The sequence below is a fragment of the Apteryx rowi genome, unplaced genomic scaffold, assembly GCF_003343035.1.
Source record: "Apteryx rowi isolate R43461 unplaced genomic scaffold, aptRow1 scaffold_36, whole genome shotgun sequence".
NCBI classification, from domain to species: domain Eukaryota; kingdom Metazoa; phylum Chordata; class Aves; order Apterygiformes; family Apterygidae; genus Apteryx; species Apteryx rowi.
Window position 1 is genome coordinate 3,465,246 of NW_020450085.1, and position 16,585 is coordinate 3,481,830.

At 39.9% G+C, this 16,585-nt stretch overlaps 1 protein-coding gene across 1 annotated transcript in view; it reads left to right on the plus strand.

Annotated features, from left to right (window-relative positions):
- LOC112969622 (guanylate cyclase soluble subunit beta-2-like) overlaps positions 1-15,749 on the plus strand; it is a 17,852-nt gene extending 2,103 nt beyond the window's left edge. Inside the window, exons 2-16 of the mRNA XM_026073081.1 lie at positions 343-416; positions 1,239-1,333; positions 1,528-1,688; positions 2,081-2,180; positions 3,447-3,667; positions 3,753-3,855; positions 5,598-5,701; positions 6,501-6,717; positions 9,703-10,023; positions 10,795-10,943; positions 13,240-13,386; positions 13,660-13,814; positions 14,398-14,612; positions 14,700-14,822; positions 15,598-15,749. Of these exons, the coding sequence (XP_025928866.1) occupies positions 343-416; positions 1,239-1,333; positions 1,528-1,688; positions 2,081-2,180; positions 3,447-3,667; positions 3,753-3,855; positions 5,598-5,701; positions 6,501-6,717; positions 9,703-10,023; positions 10,795-10,943; positions 13,240-13,386; positions 13,660-13,814; positions 14,398-14,612; positions 14,700-14,822; positions 15,598-15,749 (2,337 nt within the window). The remainder of the gene's footprint in view (positions 1-342; positions 417-1,238; positions 1,334-1,527; positions 1,689-2,080; positions 2,181-3,446; positions 3,668-3,752; positions 3,856-5,597; positions 5,702-6,500; positions 6,718-9,702; positions 10,024-10,794; positions 10,944-13,239; positions 13,387-13,659; positions 13,815-14,397; positions 14,613-14,699; positions 14,823-15,597) is intronic.
- The last annotated feature ends 836 nt before the right edge of the window (positions 15,750-16,585 follow it).

The following is a 16,585-nucleotide window of genomic DNA, read 5'->3' on the forward strand; positions in this document are numbered from 1 at the left end:
ACCGAGAAAACGGGGGCCGCGGGCAAAGCGGCGCCCCCCGCCCGGCCCTGCGCGGGGCCGCGCTGCGCGCCTGGCGCGGCGGGTGCTGGACCTCCCCTTTCCAAGCCTCCGTCTGCAAAACGGGGGGGGGGAAACGTTAGCGCTGTTTTCCTCAACACGTCCAAAATGCTGAGCAAAAGGTTACGCTTTTTACCGAAAGATGTAATGATTGTCAACCACCGGTACTTTCTCTTTTGCAATGTAAAATTAGCAGTGGAATCTTAAGTACAATAAAATGGTATGTTTGGACTGCATTTTAAAAATCAGTACATCCTTTCCATGTTCATATATTTGCTTTTGCAGTATGGATTTATAAATACGTGCCTGAAGTCATTGGTGGTTGAAAAGTATGGTGAAGAAACATGGGAGAAATTAAGGTAATGTGTTCCCAATGAATGTAGCATATTGAAAGAAAATATGCAGGAATTTAGCAGCAGAGGGTTATAATCTCACTGGTGAATGGCTGCTAATGTATATCTCAAGCGATTACTAAAAGCAGCTAGGGGGGCAAAAGCAAAACTTTTTTACATTTTAACAGTTCATCTTATGATATTAATTTGTCCCGATTGCTTTATTTGTTACACCACATAATTAAGGATGACATTTTGTCTTATGGACAATTGTGCAATAGACTGGCTCACTGGCTCACTGTGACAATATTGGAAAGTAATTACACTGAATAGATGTCACCCTTGATTTGAAGTCAATTCATTCCAGTACCTTCAGAAAAGCAGCTAAATATATCATCTTCTCAGTTTTCACCTTTCCTTTATGAGGTCTGTGGAATTTTCCAGGAGATAGAGATATACAAATGAAGTACACAATGAGACCAAGGTACATAAATATAATAGACATTGAAGCCAGTGTAAAATTTCAGCAAATTTTTGGTCAGGGCTATAGAGACCCAAGAGCCACATTGTACAATAAGCCAGTAGACTAGAATACTGACTAATGCTCTAATTCCTGTAGCACCCCACATTATGATGCCCTAATCCTTGATAAAATTTAGCATAATGCCATAATACATTAAAGTAACACTCTTAAACCATTAGTGAAAGTACTGAGTTCCTATATTATGCTTGAAGAAATTTAAGGAATGGGTTAATAGCAAAAAACACATAATGAATGCCAGTTGGGTCACCCAAGCATGTTGTATTTACAGCATCTCTGAGGCAAGAATACCGTCTTTTCTGTTGCAGACTCCAGGCTGAAGTTCAGGATACTTTTATGACTTTTGAAGTTTACAAAGATGATATTACAGTGCAACTCATTGAGAAAGCCTGCAAAATGCTAGGTATGTGTCCCCGCACCACAAAAAGGAACTATCCTCATTCAAGCCTGAGGCTGCACCCCAGATTTTAGCCTCTTGTGTTCCTTGTAATGTCCTCCCGGTGTTGCAAATTTTCTGCGTTCACTATTAATCCACCTGACAGCATTGCAAGAACTCCCAAGCCTTTCATGTTCATTAAGATATCTTTATTTTGGCAGATGTTCCCGCTGACAAGGTTCTGAGGCAGTTTGGAGAGTATTTCTTTGAATTTTGTAAACGTTCAGGCTATGACCACATGCTGAGAACGCTGGGTGGAAATCTCTGTGAGTTCATAGAGAACCTGGATGCATTGCACAGCTACCTGTCCCTTTCTTACCAGGCAAGTTCAAGTCATAATCACTGAGCAGCTATGAATGGACTCTGCCAGAGTTTGTAACGCAAGGAACAGCCTCTCAGGAGCATGAATAATAATAGAAAAAGAGGCTATAACAAGCTCTCCTGTGTTCTGAAACTAATTACTGCTATATATTGGGACAATTGTTAAAATAGTTTCACTGAGTAATCCTCAGTACTAGATATTATTCAGTACTTTGGCTCTAATGCCTAGTCGATTTTCCTTCACAGGTGAGCATATTTCATTTCAGCTTACTCATATTACTTATGCTTGTTTATTTTGTTAAGGTACAGGATGCTTTTGTACAAATGGAATTCACCGGTATTCCTTATCAGGAAAAGATATTAAAGTTTTGTTTTTGTTTGTTCTTTCCTCAGGAGATGAATGCACCATCTTTTAGAGTTGAAAAGAATGAAGATGGATCAATGCATTTACATTACTATTCGGATAGAAGAGGTCTGTGCCATATTGTGCCAGGTAATCAGCTGGAATACAGAATACAGATCAGCTGGTAACACAGTATAAATAGACAAACTAATCATATATTTGCAGATATACTTTGTTCAGGTTTCAAAATCTTTTCAAATGAGGATTGACCATGGTAGTGAAGCCTGGCAGAGTTTAGTCATCAATCATCTGACCAACAGAGCTTGATAGTCCTCTGATTGCCCAACCGCTTATAGCTCCCACTGACTTCATTAAGGTTTGCAGTATGACAGCCCAGGCTGTAAGTGTCTGTTCCCGCTGTAGGATTCCTAATACAGACTTTTATAATGGAAGGAAAATTAAAGTTCATGGTGTATATTGTGTCTAACAGTTGATTAGTTCTCAGGAACTCATTCTCCTTAAATTGCAATGAAGTAGAAATTGTGTTTAACTTGAAGACGTACACTACAAATACATTATGGACATTTCCTGTAGTGCATGCAATCTTGCAAAACCACTGCTGGACTCTGCACAACACTGAATTTTACTCTGATATTTGTAGGAGTAAGTGTCTTTATTCTAACTTTGAGAGAAGCTCTACAATTGTACTTGTGCAAGGGTTAAACAGGTGCAAGTCTGTAAGAGATGATTATATGCATTTCTTTCACAGATGCTTCTGATTAAAAGTGTATCAAAGCTTTACCTTCTATCAAAACTCGTTTCATATTCCTATCGAAACACAAAACTACTTGGATTTTCAGACAGAGATTTTCATGTCGCTGTCATTGTCCAGTAGTGCGCCCAATAGCTAAGCAGAAATGAAAGAACTGATCATGCATCTTCATGAAATACTTTCTTTCAAGAGAAAATTTTCCACAACTACTTAAATAGAAGATTGTTATAGCGGAACTCTGTAATCTGAAGAAAATATCTCCTTTTAGACCCCCTGCACTTTTTAGATTAATGGAAATTCATATTAGTGTTAGCTATGACTATTAGGACACATTCTTCAGATATTCTGCTGAGCTTTCCCCAGTGAAAACAAGCATTTGGCATCAGATGAAACAAAAGAAATAGTAACTTTAAAGCTTATCTCCTACACACGTATTCTTTTCATGGCAATGTAGTAGAAACAACATAGGTAGCAGTATGTTGTTTTTTTCTTTCTGAGTCACTTGGAATATTGAGTTCTGAAACAGTGAAATTCCACTGAGGGCTCTCTAGGAATTGTCTGAACTGGTACACGGCATCAGAAAAATATATGAAAAGGGAATGGTTTTGGTTTTGGCAATATTTTGTCTTTTGTTTGTACTTCAGGAATCATTGGTGCAGCAGCCCTGGATTTTTTTAACATTGATATTTCAATGGAAATAGTCAATCAGACAGAAGAAGAAGAAAGAACTGGGAAAAAAGAACATATTGTTTTCCTTGTCACTCAAAAACCTGTATTTTCATACAAAGAAAGAAAGAAACTTTCTTCCTCACCTCATTATCCTGCTGACTCTGAAAAACAAATTGAGAACCAACTGAATAAAGAGGTATTTTAATAGTCATTATCATTATATCATTAAAATATCTCTAAAATAAAATACACTTGAATTTCCCCTTGGATTTATTCCACAGGACCTTGAAAAAGCTGATACAGTTAGAGACAGAGGAAGTCCTGCTTGTCCTGTCAAGAAAAGTCACTGGAAAGCAATCAGAGGAATTGTTGCATTAGGAAAAGGTGAGAGATCGTTCAGAGGGAGCTTGTCATCATTTATGAGTCTCTTCAATAAGGAAGTCAATAAGCCCTGCTCTCACCCCCCCATCCATTTTGAAGTCACCATTCATATTTCCTCTGCATCTTTTCAAAATATTTCTGGTTAAGTTACTTTTGGTTAGACATGGTAGTCATAAAACCTGCCGGTAATAGCATGCTTACTAATTACAGATACTTAAATGGAACACGACCTGTCACTTTTGTCTCATAAATAGTGGTTTTTTTTTCTGAAAAGTAGTTTTCCGTAAAAGTTTCCAGTATACAGTACATTTGCTACTTCCATGTCATGTCAGGTGGTCTAAGTTGATGAATTAAGAAAGTGTTTTTTTAACCAAGTAACTGCTAATCTTTTCCAAAGTTGTCAACCGTTGTAAAATTCTGAAAGCCAAATTACACTCTCTGCTACCTAAAAATCTACTGCCAATATAGTAATCTCTGCTTATACCTCCTGGGAACATAGGAAATATGGTTACCAGTGTTTTTCCTCCTGGGATCTTTTGATTGCTCTGGAAGAATCAGAGTCCAGCTCAACATCACACTGCAGTCTGGATTCTGGAAGGGGTGAAAAACTGAGCCTGATGCCACCCAGTGTAAAGCTGAATGCCTTGTAAGAGCAGATGCACTGAATAAGAAATATACTCTAAAAAATCAATTTCAAATATAATACTGTTATTTTAAAAAAACCAAACTTCTAACTGCACTACAAAGACTAAGAAAACGCTAGGACTTATGAAGAGCCTGAATTTCAAAGATGATAAACCCATGCTGATGTCCATGGAAGCAGTAGGAGCTGGGCTCTAGGAGTTGGGGCCTAAATTCTTAATCTTTATCACCATTCTCTTTTCATCCAAGCCTCCTGGGTGACTTGAGCAGCTGTTACCAAACAGCATTTACCCGAGGGACTGTAATAGCCACCTTCTGGTGGTGGATTTGTGGAAAGAGATCCCTTGAAATAATCAGCCACGTGATTGTTGTGGGTTACCAGAGAATGCTAGTTGATCCTGTGAGATCAAAGGATTGAGGTGCCTAGGTCAGATGAGTGCTTTTGACTATTTTACCTGTTTTATTCTAGATATGTATCACAAAAATATATATTCACTAGAAAGCATAAACTTCTCTGTAGACATTGTGACTGCTTTTTAAAAAACTCAGGGTAAGTAAAATAAAAGCAGAATAGTACTTTGATCTTTGTGCTATGGACTGAAATTCTTTGTATAGGAGACTGAAACCCAGAACTTAAAAATAAGAGTGGACGCCTACTTCTGAGGACATTAACCCGTGCTCCTGTGCTTTATCTCCATAAGTGTTCTTAAGTAGCTGGCATATTAAATACCACTTCTGTATACATTTTTATGGGGTATAGCTGTGCTATATTGCTGTGATATCTATAAATTCACAGAACAGCACTATCTGTAGTCACTCATGTATTCTCATTGTTTCCACATAATGTCACACATTCAATGCTCTTTATTTTTTTTGTGGTGAAATTTTAAATTCTCAACCGAATCAAATTGGCTGCATGATCAGCTGTGTATTAAACTCCAGAGCATTTAGCACAGAAGTGTGTGTATCTCTGGATCCCTGCATTACTTACTTTGTCTTCCCTCATTGTAATCTAGAGTCCTGGCAGACTGAGTGCTACAGTGATGCTGATTACTTTTACGAGGTGCAACCTGATTAAAAACTACACATTTTTCTTGCTACAGGTAAACTCCTGAGAAGATTTGATCCTGTTTATCCCAAGAGTCTCTGGATTGACCCAAAAACATTTTGCAATGGACTTCCTTTTCATATGGTTTTTGACAAAGAGGTAGGGAAAGCATGCGGTAAGGGCATTAAATTTGCTTAAACCATGTAGTTATTTTCCTCTGTGTTGACTGTTGACACTTCTCTGTTGTGTGCGCTACTGTCTCCTTTCTCCACTTTCTTTCCCCTAGATAATCTGCAGTTATAGCATAAATAGTAAACTACCAATTTTTTCATACACAATCCTGCATGATCTGACACTGTTGCCAAACAAGGAAGAGGGGAGATAGTGCAGCAACCCTGAAACGCAATACAAATTCTCTGTACTTTTTTTCTAGAATTGCTGTGACATTGATACTCCATAGGGAGGAGTGAGATGATGGAAAAGAATGAGAGAGCTTGATGAACCTGAACCATTTTTTGCTAGACCAGTAGCAAGCATGCTGAAAATTACCCCCTACATTATCACCCTGCAGCATATTGCCACAAAACAATGTACTTGCGTCTTCTTCCTTCGGTACTGTATTTAACTGTGGCAGGATCAGCAGTGTTACATTAGGCCTACACAAACGTAACCAAGAATAAGGAGCAGATTTTTTTTTTTTTTTTTAAAGAATTGATAGTGAAGAGCATTTGGATAATAAGATTCCTACCTGCAGGCTGTGTCTTGCTATGAAGGACCCTCATTCAGAGCTTTGAGGTAATATAAGACAGAAACATTGCTCAAAAATAAGCCATGTAGTACAGCAAGGCTGGTGGCTGTTTCAGCCTTTAGTACCTGTATAAACAGTGATCAACTATAACTTGGCCTGAACCCAAACAGGCTATGAATTGTAACACATTGTCCACATTTTCTTTTTAAGCTCAAAGTGAAGCAAGCTGGGGTGAGCATTCAGAAGATTGTTCCTGGCCTTCAGACCATGGGCATCTGCCTGGATCACTATTTCAGTATCATTCACCCAGAAGTACCCTTCACCATCTCTAGCATTCAGAAATTTATCAACAGCCAATTTGTTTTCCAGACTAGAAAGGAGATGATGCCAGAGTCATGGAAACAACGGCCAATGCTAGAGCTGAGAGGTACTTCACTGTTTTCAATAACATAAGTGTTCATATTAAATCAAGAATAATACTGGATTTGAAGTAATGCATTTCTATGGACTTCTAGCTTCATACAAGTCCTGTAAATGGCCTTGTCTTCATGCAGTGAGGAGAAGATTAGATGGTTCTGTTTATAGAAACACTACCTTAAGGTGGTCATAGACAAATTCTGATATTACTCACCAGATACTGAAGGCTTTCAGTCAGAAATAACAACATTCCCATTTGAAAGGCTTGGAAATACAGTGTTTTTCTAATGCTGCAAAACCCACATCTTTGCAGGTTTCCCGAGTAATGGGGGCAAGGCCAAGGGAGGATTAGATTGTTTTCTGAGCCACCTCTAGCCTTGGCTACTCACAGAATAATCAACCAGCTCTCATGGACTCCTCTTCTTTCCAGGACCATATCCCATAGGATTCTTCCAGACAAATCCTCAAACAGGCCAAAGTTTGCTCTCCTGAAGTCCAGGGTTGTGATCCTTTTTAGTTTGTTCCCTTCTCAGGATCCTGAAGTCTACCATCTCATGGTCCCTGCAGCCAAGGCTACCCCCAGCCTTCACAACCCCAGCCAGTTCTTCCTTGTTGGTACGTACCTGGTCCAGCAGAGCACTCCCATGATCGGATCCTTGATCACCTGTATCAGGAAAATCAACTGTATCCATGTGTCAGTGCACTCCAGAAATCTTCTAGCTTGCTTGTGCTGTGTTGTCCTTTCAGCAGATACTGGGCTGGTTCAAGTCCCCCGTGAACGTGAGGCTTTTTCCAGTTTTCTTAAGAAGGCCACATCTACTTTTTCTTCCTGATCAGGTGGTCTGTAGTAGACACCTGCCATAGCATTGCCCACATTGGCCTGTGCTCTAATCCTAACTCATAAACTCTCAACTGCCTCATCGTCTTTCCCTAGGCAGAGCTCCATGCATTCCCACTGCTGTCTCACACAAAAGACAATTCCATCTCCTCCTTGCCTTTGCAGCCTGTCCTTCCTAAAGAGCTTGTATCCGTCCGTTGCGGTACTCCGGTCACTTGAGTCACCTGCCACATTTCTCTGATCCAAAAGAGATCATGGTCCTGCAACTGCACACAGACCTCTGCTGCCTCCTGCTCGTTTCCCATGCTGCGTGCACTTGTATGCAGGCACTTCAGAGAGGCACCCTGTCATGCTGATTTCCCAGAAAACCTATGAGAGCGTCCCCCATAATGCTGCCCTGTGTGTTAGTATTTGCAGAGGTTAGAACCAAAGAAATAATTTAAGCCACTAGGCTGGGGCAATCTCTACAGCATGACTGCATTGCCCCTGGTTTTGGGTGGGAATCCCACAGCCAGTTGTCCGATGGATCTCCCCTGTACCCAGCCAAGGCCTTCTGTTTCACTGGGAACCAGTGGAAGGTGGAGGAAGACCAGGTCACCCGCAGAGCTAGCTTTTGCTACTGGAACCACCAGGGTAAGCATGAAGGTGCACTGGGCTGTGTAAAAGTAACTGTCCAGGTCTTACCTCCCCATAACTCGAAATCAGCATATGCACCTGAAATAGAATCACTTCTTTGCATTGCTAAGGGTTATCTTTGATGAAGAAGTCATGTATTTGTGCTTGGAACAACATTTTAAAACCAGCCAGCTAGCACAGGCAACACCATTTCACAGACCTTGGATAACATCTTTGGCACATAAAGAAAAAGCACTGGGTGAGCAATCCAGCAATACACAATAAAATGCATCACTCCTGCCAGCAAGCAGTTCCAGTTCTGCTGGGTGAAGGGGTGGCAAGGGGGAGGGAAGAAGTATTAAACACAAATTTGTGATAAAATTTCTACAGCTGGAGAAAAGCATTGTCTTTCCCTATGAGTCCATGCATTTTGATTTCAAAAATGTGAATACATTATTCAAATCTTAATTTATACCTTTGAGGGGAGTAACTTGCTACTGGCTGGTTTTCAAATGAGGGTAAGAAAATACATTAGTTAACCAGGCTTTTATTTTTTGTAGTCATGTTTTCAGATTCTGACTTCCATCTCCTTTTCCCTCTCTAATGCTACAGAGGAGTTTACCAGTTAAAATTATTGTAGCTATAAAGAGATTTTATTTGCTTTATTTTTATTGAAAGGAATGAGTATGGAATGATTCTCTGCTTCATATAATTAACTGTAATGACATTTGTCTTAAAAGGTTTTTTTTTACTTCAATTTTACTTCTCTGAACTATATAATATGACCTGATTTTCCTCTTCTCTCTTTTACATGATGATTGTCAAATCTGGTATTCCCTAGTTTCAGAAAAAATTGAGAGTTTAGGGGACTTTGAATAAAAGTGATGTTACTAAAACAAGGAACTTCAAACAGTCAGAGGTAAAATTCTACTTCCTCTTCTTCACTCAGGTTTAATTCCCAGGGTGTCTATTATGTCACAAGCCTATTAATTTTCAAGCTGTTCATCTAATTTCCCCAGGAGTAGGATAGGAGAGGAAGAAAGAAGTAGGAATTCCTAGACTGCTGTTCAGAAACCAAGGATACTTATGAAGCAAATAAAGAAAAATCAAATCCAAAAAGAACATTCCCCCCCCCCCCAAAAAAAAAAAACCCAAACAAAACACAACCCCATGCCAAAAATTCCCTATGCCTGTCAGGCATTTTTATACCTGCTTATTTGTATGATCATAGTGATTGAAAGCTCAGATTCCACAGAAGGGAAGTTTTGCCATTGGCTTCACTGGGGCCACATTTCACCCACTGTGAAATTTAACTTTAAATGTTTTGCTTTATCATTCTGAAATCTTTTTATTTGCCCAGTACACCTCATCCAGACAAGTCCACCTGTAGTTACAGGAAACAGATTAATTCCTCTGATGACCATGACCGTAGGAAAAGCCACTGTTCTTAGAACTGATCCATTAACATGAACAGCAGCAATACTGAGCGTCATGTGAAAGTCCAGGCTGCTGAATGCGCTCACCAATAACTGTTTTAAACAGGCCAGATGATCTGGATGGAGTCCCTGCAGTGCATGCTCTACCTCTGCTCCCCTTTGCTTCGCTCTTTATATGAGCTGGAAGAGCGACAGATGCATATTGCAGACATTGCCCCCCATGACGTGACCAGGGATTTGATTCTGCTCAATCAGCAGCGACTGGCAGAGATGGAGCTCTCGAACCAGCTGGAGAGGAAGAAGGAAGAGCTGCGGATACTCTCGAAGAACCTGGAAGAAGAAAAGAAAAAGACTGAAACTCTGCTCTACTCCATGCTTCCTCAGCACGTGGCCAACCAGCTAAAGGAGGGGAAGCGAGTTGAAGCAGGTGAATGGACAGGATTCTCTCATGCTGCACGATTCATGCACCAGGTGTGACGGTGTTAAGGAGATGGGGGCAGTGGTACAGCCTGGCCATCGTCACCTGCCCTGGAGTAGAATCGCTACTTGGTGACAGTCACAGGTAGCAGAGAGCAGGACCAGTGTCCCTTAATGTTGCTGATAACAAAACTTAGGCTATTCTGCCAATCAGAGCTTTGGAAGCTGTTTGCCACTATTGATTCCTAGGAGCTTAAAGGTGGTAGCAGCTGCTTATTCAGGGAACAAAACTCAGTGTTTCAGCAGCAAACCGAGCTTTTGTTTTTGACCTGGATATACAGGGAAATGAGGGCTCAAAAATAAAAGAACTAAAGAAATTGGTCTTTCCTAGAAAATTCTTAGTTCTTCTGTGCTATCTATAAACCTAGTGTCATTGTGATTCCAGAAAACATCTACCTTAAGGATAGCATCTAAGAATATGCTTTAGCCCCCCTCAGGAAGTCCCTGTGAAGTTGCGGATAAACAGCTGAGGGTGTCCTGAATGTGGACAGACATATGCATGCATCAGATGTCTTAATTTTTCAAGATGTGCTATGATGCTCATATTTGATACTCTCTTATATCAACATCTCTCCATCCACATCCATGTGCGACTATTACAACTGAATAGTCATGTGTCCTAAAAGAATGACAAGAAAGAAGTCTTCACAAACAAATCTCAAACAGATGTCATGATTGCCCGGCTGTTACAATTACTTACTTCTGGCCTTTCTGCTTACAGGAGAGTTCGAAGAGTGCACCATACTGTTCAGCGATGTTGTGACCTTTACCAACATTTGTGCCGAATGTGAGCCTATTCAGATAGTCTTCATGTTGAATTCGATGTACCTACTATTTGACAGACTGACTACAGTGAATAATGTGTACAAGGTATGTACTGATTGATAAAGGCTGTAGATGCAGTCTGGAAACAGGTTGTTTTGTTTTGCTGCACTTACTCTCCGTCCCACTTCCACAGCTTTTGGAGAAACTGTAAAGTGTTGCCTGTTTGTAGTGGCCGCACAGAGAAACTAAATACTTGCTTTTCTTTTTATTTCGTGTTTAATTAAAGGGATGGCATGTGATTTTGCTATGGAAACTAACAAACATGCAGAGGTGTGATTAAATGTGTTTAAAAGATTGGAAAAGGAACGTGACTTCTAGCATGGGCTAGAGTCTCTTTTCATAACACTAGTATCAGGATGGCAGTTCTTTGCTACATCTCTCTCTCTCTTTCTTCTCTCAAAGCCCACCCAACACAACAAGATATGCTAGTTTATGAACCAATTTGACTAATTTTCTTTGCTCCTTTAGTCCAACCTGTTGTAAAATAGGTCACTGTACCATTCCTTTGGTGGAAAATAGCCTTATAAACAACACCCAGTTAGCATATAAACTTTGTTTTGATTCATGAAGATTTAGACGATCACATAGATCTGCCTCCTGGACCCAAACAGGATTGATTATATCTACACTGTAATGTGTGATCCTTTGCTAGAAGGATCAGAGCCCCGGCTGACATAAAAAAAAATTAGTGTCATAGCTCCAGAGCTACCCGGATTTGAGCAGCAGAAGAGCAGGTCCTAAATTTGTATATGTGCCCAACATATTAAATATTTAGGTAGGCAGAAATAGTAAAGGGTGAAATCCAGATCTCATTCATTCCTTGCTCGGGCAAGACTTGCAGTTCATGCTGCAACAATTTGTACTGGGAAATTTGTACTGGAAACTGAGGAGAGTTTCTACCTTGGCAAGGAAACTATTCAATAATTGAAGCATCCAGGATTTGGCACAGAGATTTAAGGGTAAATTAGCATCCCGTTCTATCTAAATCATACATCATGAGTAAATTATCTGTCACTACAATAAATCTCCTTTTGACGCCTGTATATAACTCCCATTAATATGGAAGGAGGTTATTAGGGTACAGAGCGGGAGGACAAGATTACTTTTTCAGGGATTCTGGAAAGAAATGAAATATTGAAATTGATCAAAGAAACTTGGTCCGAGCTTATAAATGTCTGAAGTTATGAATAAATCTCATTAAATTAGATCTCCCACCGCAGCCTAAAAATAATTAGAATATCTATTTGCATTAGTAGCTTTTTACAGTTATTTTTAAGTTGTTATAGAAGATTACTGGCATTACTATGCTCTAGGCTATTTTCGATAGATGATGTGTACAGGAACACATTTTGCAAGACTAACGTGCTGAACTGTTTTAAGTCTTTATATTAATGAACAATCCAAAGACTGAATGTTGTTCCCGCTCTCTTACTGGTGTTCATTTTTTTAAGAAATCCAGTAAATCCAATTTAAACTAATCTCTCATTTACTGATGGTGAATGTAACAATGAAGCCTCATAAGAGCAGTTTAGAAAATTTCCGTGCTGTGTAACAGTCTTGTACAGTGAATTTTAAACACTAGAGAATGCCCTGTTTAAAGCAGGCCTATTCTGTTCCCAGTATAACCCCTAGTTATTGGGCCGAATCCCCAAGCATTTCTCAGGTGCCGTGCCATTCATTGCAAGGAGCCTGGCTGCCTGAAGGAGCGCTAACCCTTCAGAATTTGACTCAAACACGCTGCAGCACGTTATGGGAAAACAGCTGATTTTAAGGAAGGATATTCACAAATAGTTTAGTTCACACTTTGCAGTCACTGACATCCTAACCTTAGAGAGTCTTAACTTTTATGTGAACCACTTAATAATAATCACCAGTGAACAGATGCCCTTGATTTATTATGATTTTTTTTTTTTAAGAAATATGCTTTAACACCACCTGTGAATTGGAGAGAACTCATTAATAGCATTGAGCTCTCCGATTACCTCCTGGCTCAGGAGTCTGTGCTTGGGGATGGTCCTTTGCATATAGGTCTGCCCTGGTTAAGTGGCAGGCAAGAAATTTGATGCTTGCACAGCATCCCCAACTCCTTAGGGCCTCTCACACCGATAGCTCAAGTGGGTCAGCTAAGCAGGGACCGAATACATTGACGTTTTTCATGTGGGGTTAAGGATCAGCTCCCCGGCTCAAGGAAAACCACACACACCAGAGCTTCTCGGTGATTATGAACATCTTTTAGAAGGAAGAGGGAGTAGCTACAGGTAAGGAGAGCCACAGGCAGCAAAGCGCTAACCTGAGCAGGATACAGATGGCATACTCATATGTGTTTCCCTCACAATTAAAGGTGGAGACGATTGGAGATGCCTATATGGTAGTCGGTGGGGTCCCTGTACCCGTATCCTCTCATGCAGACCGGGTTGCTAACTTTGCCTTGGGGATGATAATAGCCGCAAAAGAAGTAAAGAACCCCATTTCTGGGAATCCTATCCAAGTAAGTTGTTAACACAAAGATATATGCGGGATTGTTTGCTCTGCGGGTCGGGCTTCTGGTTAACGTATTGCAGTAGGACTTTAAAGAACTCCTTTTGACTCCTCTGTGACCTTGGGCAAGGCCCACACGGGTGCATTTTTCACGAAGAGCCTCTCTCAGGGGATATTTGGTGTTTTAGTGGTGCCCAGTGTCGTGTTAGGATGAACTTTTAGGTGACTGGAGAACATTAAGAATAATGTTAAATAACAAGTCTGATGTTTTGTCTCTGTAAAGATTAGAGTTGGGATCCATTCAGGTCCTGTCCTGGCTGGAGTTGTTGGAGAAAAGATGCCTCGTTATTGCTTATTTGGAGACACAGTGAATACAGCTTCCCGGATGGAGAGTCATGGTGTCCCCAGTAAAATTCATCTAAGCCCCAGTGCCTATCAGTGAGTAGCTGTGATGTAATCTTTTTCTGTTAAAAGCTGTGCTAAAACACACTGCCTTGGACAGCTGCAGCTTTCAGATATAGATGATGCTGTCTTCTGTCACTGATTTGTGCAGCATACTTATAAAGAAAATCAGTGTTGGCAAAGAGTTTTATTTGTTCTGATTCTTTCAATATCAGCCTTTTTTGGGCAAATGAAGAAGGCGGCGATGAGCAATAGCCAGCATGGGTTTACCAAGGGTAAATCGTGCTTGACCAACCCGATTGCCTTCTAAGATGAAATGACTAGATGTAATTTTGTCCAACTGATATTGGCTGCCTTAATTGTTAATTTCTATTTACTGGTCGATAAGAAGCTTCTACCATACTGAAGTATTTGACTGTATTTTATCCACTGGTTTTGGATCAGGCTGTATGCGTAAAACTTTATAAAAGCAAAGCAGGTTTGAATAAACAGTTGGAACAAATCCTCTCAGTTTTTCATGGTCAATACTGTTGTTTCTCCCTACCTGTTCTGATTTTATTGCTTAGATTATAATAGCTCTTCTAAAACTCTAGTATAATTTTTGCTTCTGATATTTTAGATGCCTAAAAGACAAGAATTTTGAGATAACTGAAAGAGGAGAAATAGACGTGAAAGGCAAAGGGAGAATGCATACCTATTTCCTAATTAGGAATAAAACTGCGACTGAGGATGAGATTATGGGAAGACCAGTGAAAGAGTCAGATTCTGGTCATGAATCCGTTCAGTCCTTTGAAGAGGGCAGAATTGAAACAATGCCAAGTTCTCATCAGCCAGGTAGAGTCAACCTGACATATCTTTTCCTCCTTGAACAAATAAATGTTAATACAATTCAATTAAATACCTTTTCTGTTGTTCTTTCAGTTATGCAGGCTCAGCCAGAGAAGGACCAGCCACCAGCCATTGCAGTGAAGTATACTGATGGTCCCACAGATGCACAAAACAGCCTCAAAAGAAGAAATCAAGCAAAAATTGCAGATTTAACAGGTAGTTACTTAGTTAACACCTAGAAAAGATAACATAACTAGGAAGTAACTGAGGCTTGATCTTGAAGCTTCACTATATTCCTCTTCTGAATAACCATTATTTTACTCAAGCCAGCAATTCACACCAATGTATCCATGTTGGTTAAATTAACCATCCTGTGCATCATTTAGAGCCAAACAAATTCACCTTCAGACCAGTCCTTGGTCTTACACTTGCATTAAAAGAAAGAAGCTGACACAGCTGTCGAACCCCAGAGTCCTCCTGGTAATGCAAACAGAACTGATAAACAGGCAGTTCTTCATGTGGGCAGACCCAATTGTTCATGTTCACATCTTTTCCTAGAAAATCTGCCTTTATTATTTGTAGATATGGGGAAGGCCCTGTAGACTCAAGCCTGAGGGAGAGAGACCTCCTTGGTTATGCAGCCTGTCAGTCCTCACGCCAGTCTCCTGCAGGGTTAGAAAGATTTATTGCCATGCCCATGCTCTACAAAGTTCACTCTCCTTTGAGGTAGCTGATACTGAAAGATAATAGATTTGATGCCATAACAGTCTAATCTATACCAACAGGCCTTACAATGCTATTTACATAAATATTTTAGGATTTTATACAGATTTAAAATGTTCTCACTGATTACAAGAAAATATTTTACTCCCTTCCTTCCTACCTGCTCAGGTAGTAGTTAACATAGTAGATAATCTGCTATACAGTGTGCTGACAAACAGAAACCTCTATGGTCATTAAAAACTCATGCTGAAGGAGTGTTTCCTTTCAGGCAAAACTTATGATTCCAAAAGCTATGGGAGTCTCCATGGCAACCAGCACTCAGATGATGATCCTTGTCCTCTAAACCAGGAACGAGTCGATCCAGCTACTGAAGAGCCACAGATTAGAGATGTCCGCTCTAATTTTTGCGGTTTACTCTAAGTTTCTGACTTACATTAAACAGAGCCATTTTATTATGATTTACTACATTTTGCTGTTGTGAGACTGGTTTTGTATATCAAGCAGCACATGCTATTGTTAAAAAAAAAAAAAGGAAAAGGAAAAAGCATTTCATCACAGTTTTCAAGAAAAAGAAAACAATGGAGGATAATTCTTTTTTAATCATGCTACATATGCCATATAATGCTCCTACTGGAGAATGAAAACACTACAAGATGGCTGGAGATGTATTTTTCAGCCTCTGCCTTGTCTTTGAAACTCCCTACGTAAAAATCACTTCTTGGTATCTCATGCAGCAATCGAGAAGGAGGTGACTCATACAGCTAGACATATTCCTACTCAAATGAGCATTTGTAATAAAAGAAACATTCCCTGAAGCAACCATCTATCTTGTCTTCAGCACAGCCAACAGCTTCCCTGAGTAAGGTCAGCAGAATTTGCTCTATGTTACAACTATGATGACAGTTGAATCTCTTAACAAGTCTTTTGTTGGGTAAAGGCATTGTGTAGTAGAACTGCAGAATAGATTTAGATCTAACACAACCTGTATTTTCCATCATGAATAGACAACATTGTGTGCTTCATAGCACATAACTGTTAGAAAACAATGTGCACTCTTTGACCCAGCTGTCCATGCTGTACTTGGAAGATACTAGAAGGAAACGCATATACCAAAAGTATTTAGCATCAAATTCATCACAGTACTGAAGGCCAGTTCAAGCAGCCTATGAACTACTTCAGACCTTCAATCTAGGTTTCAGTTTATTTCTCATATTCCTTCCCCAGCTAAACAAAAGAAAGATTTCAGAATTACAGAA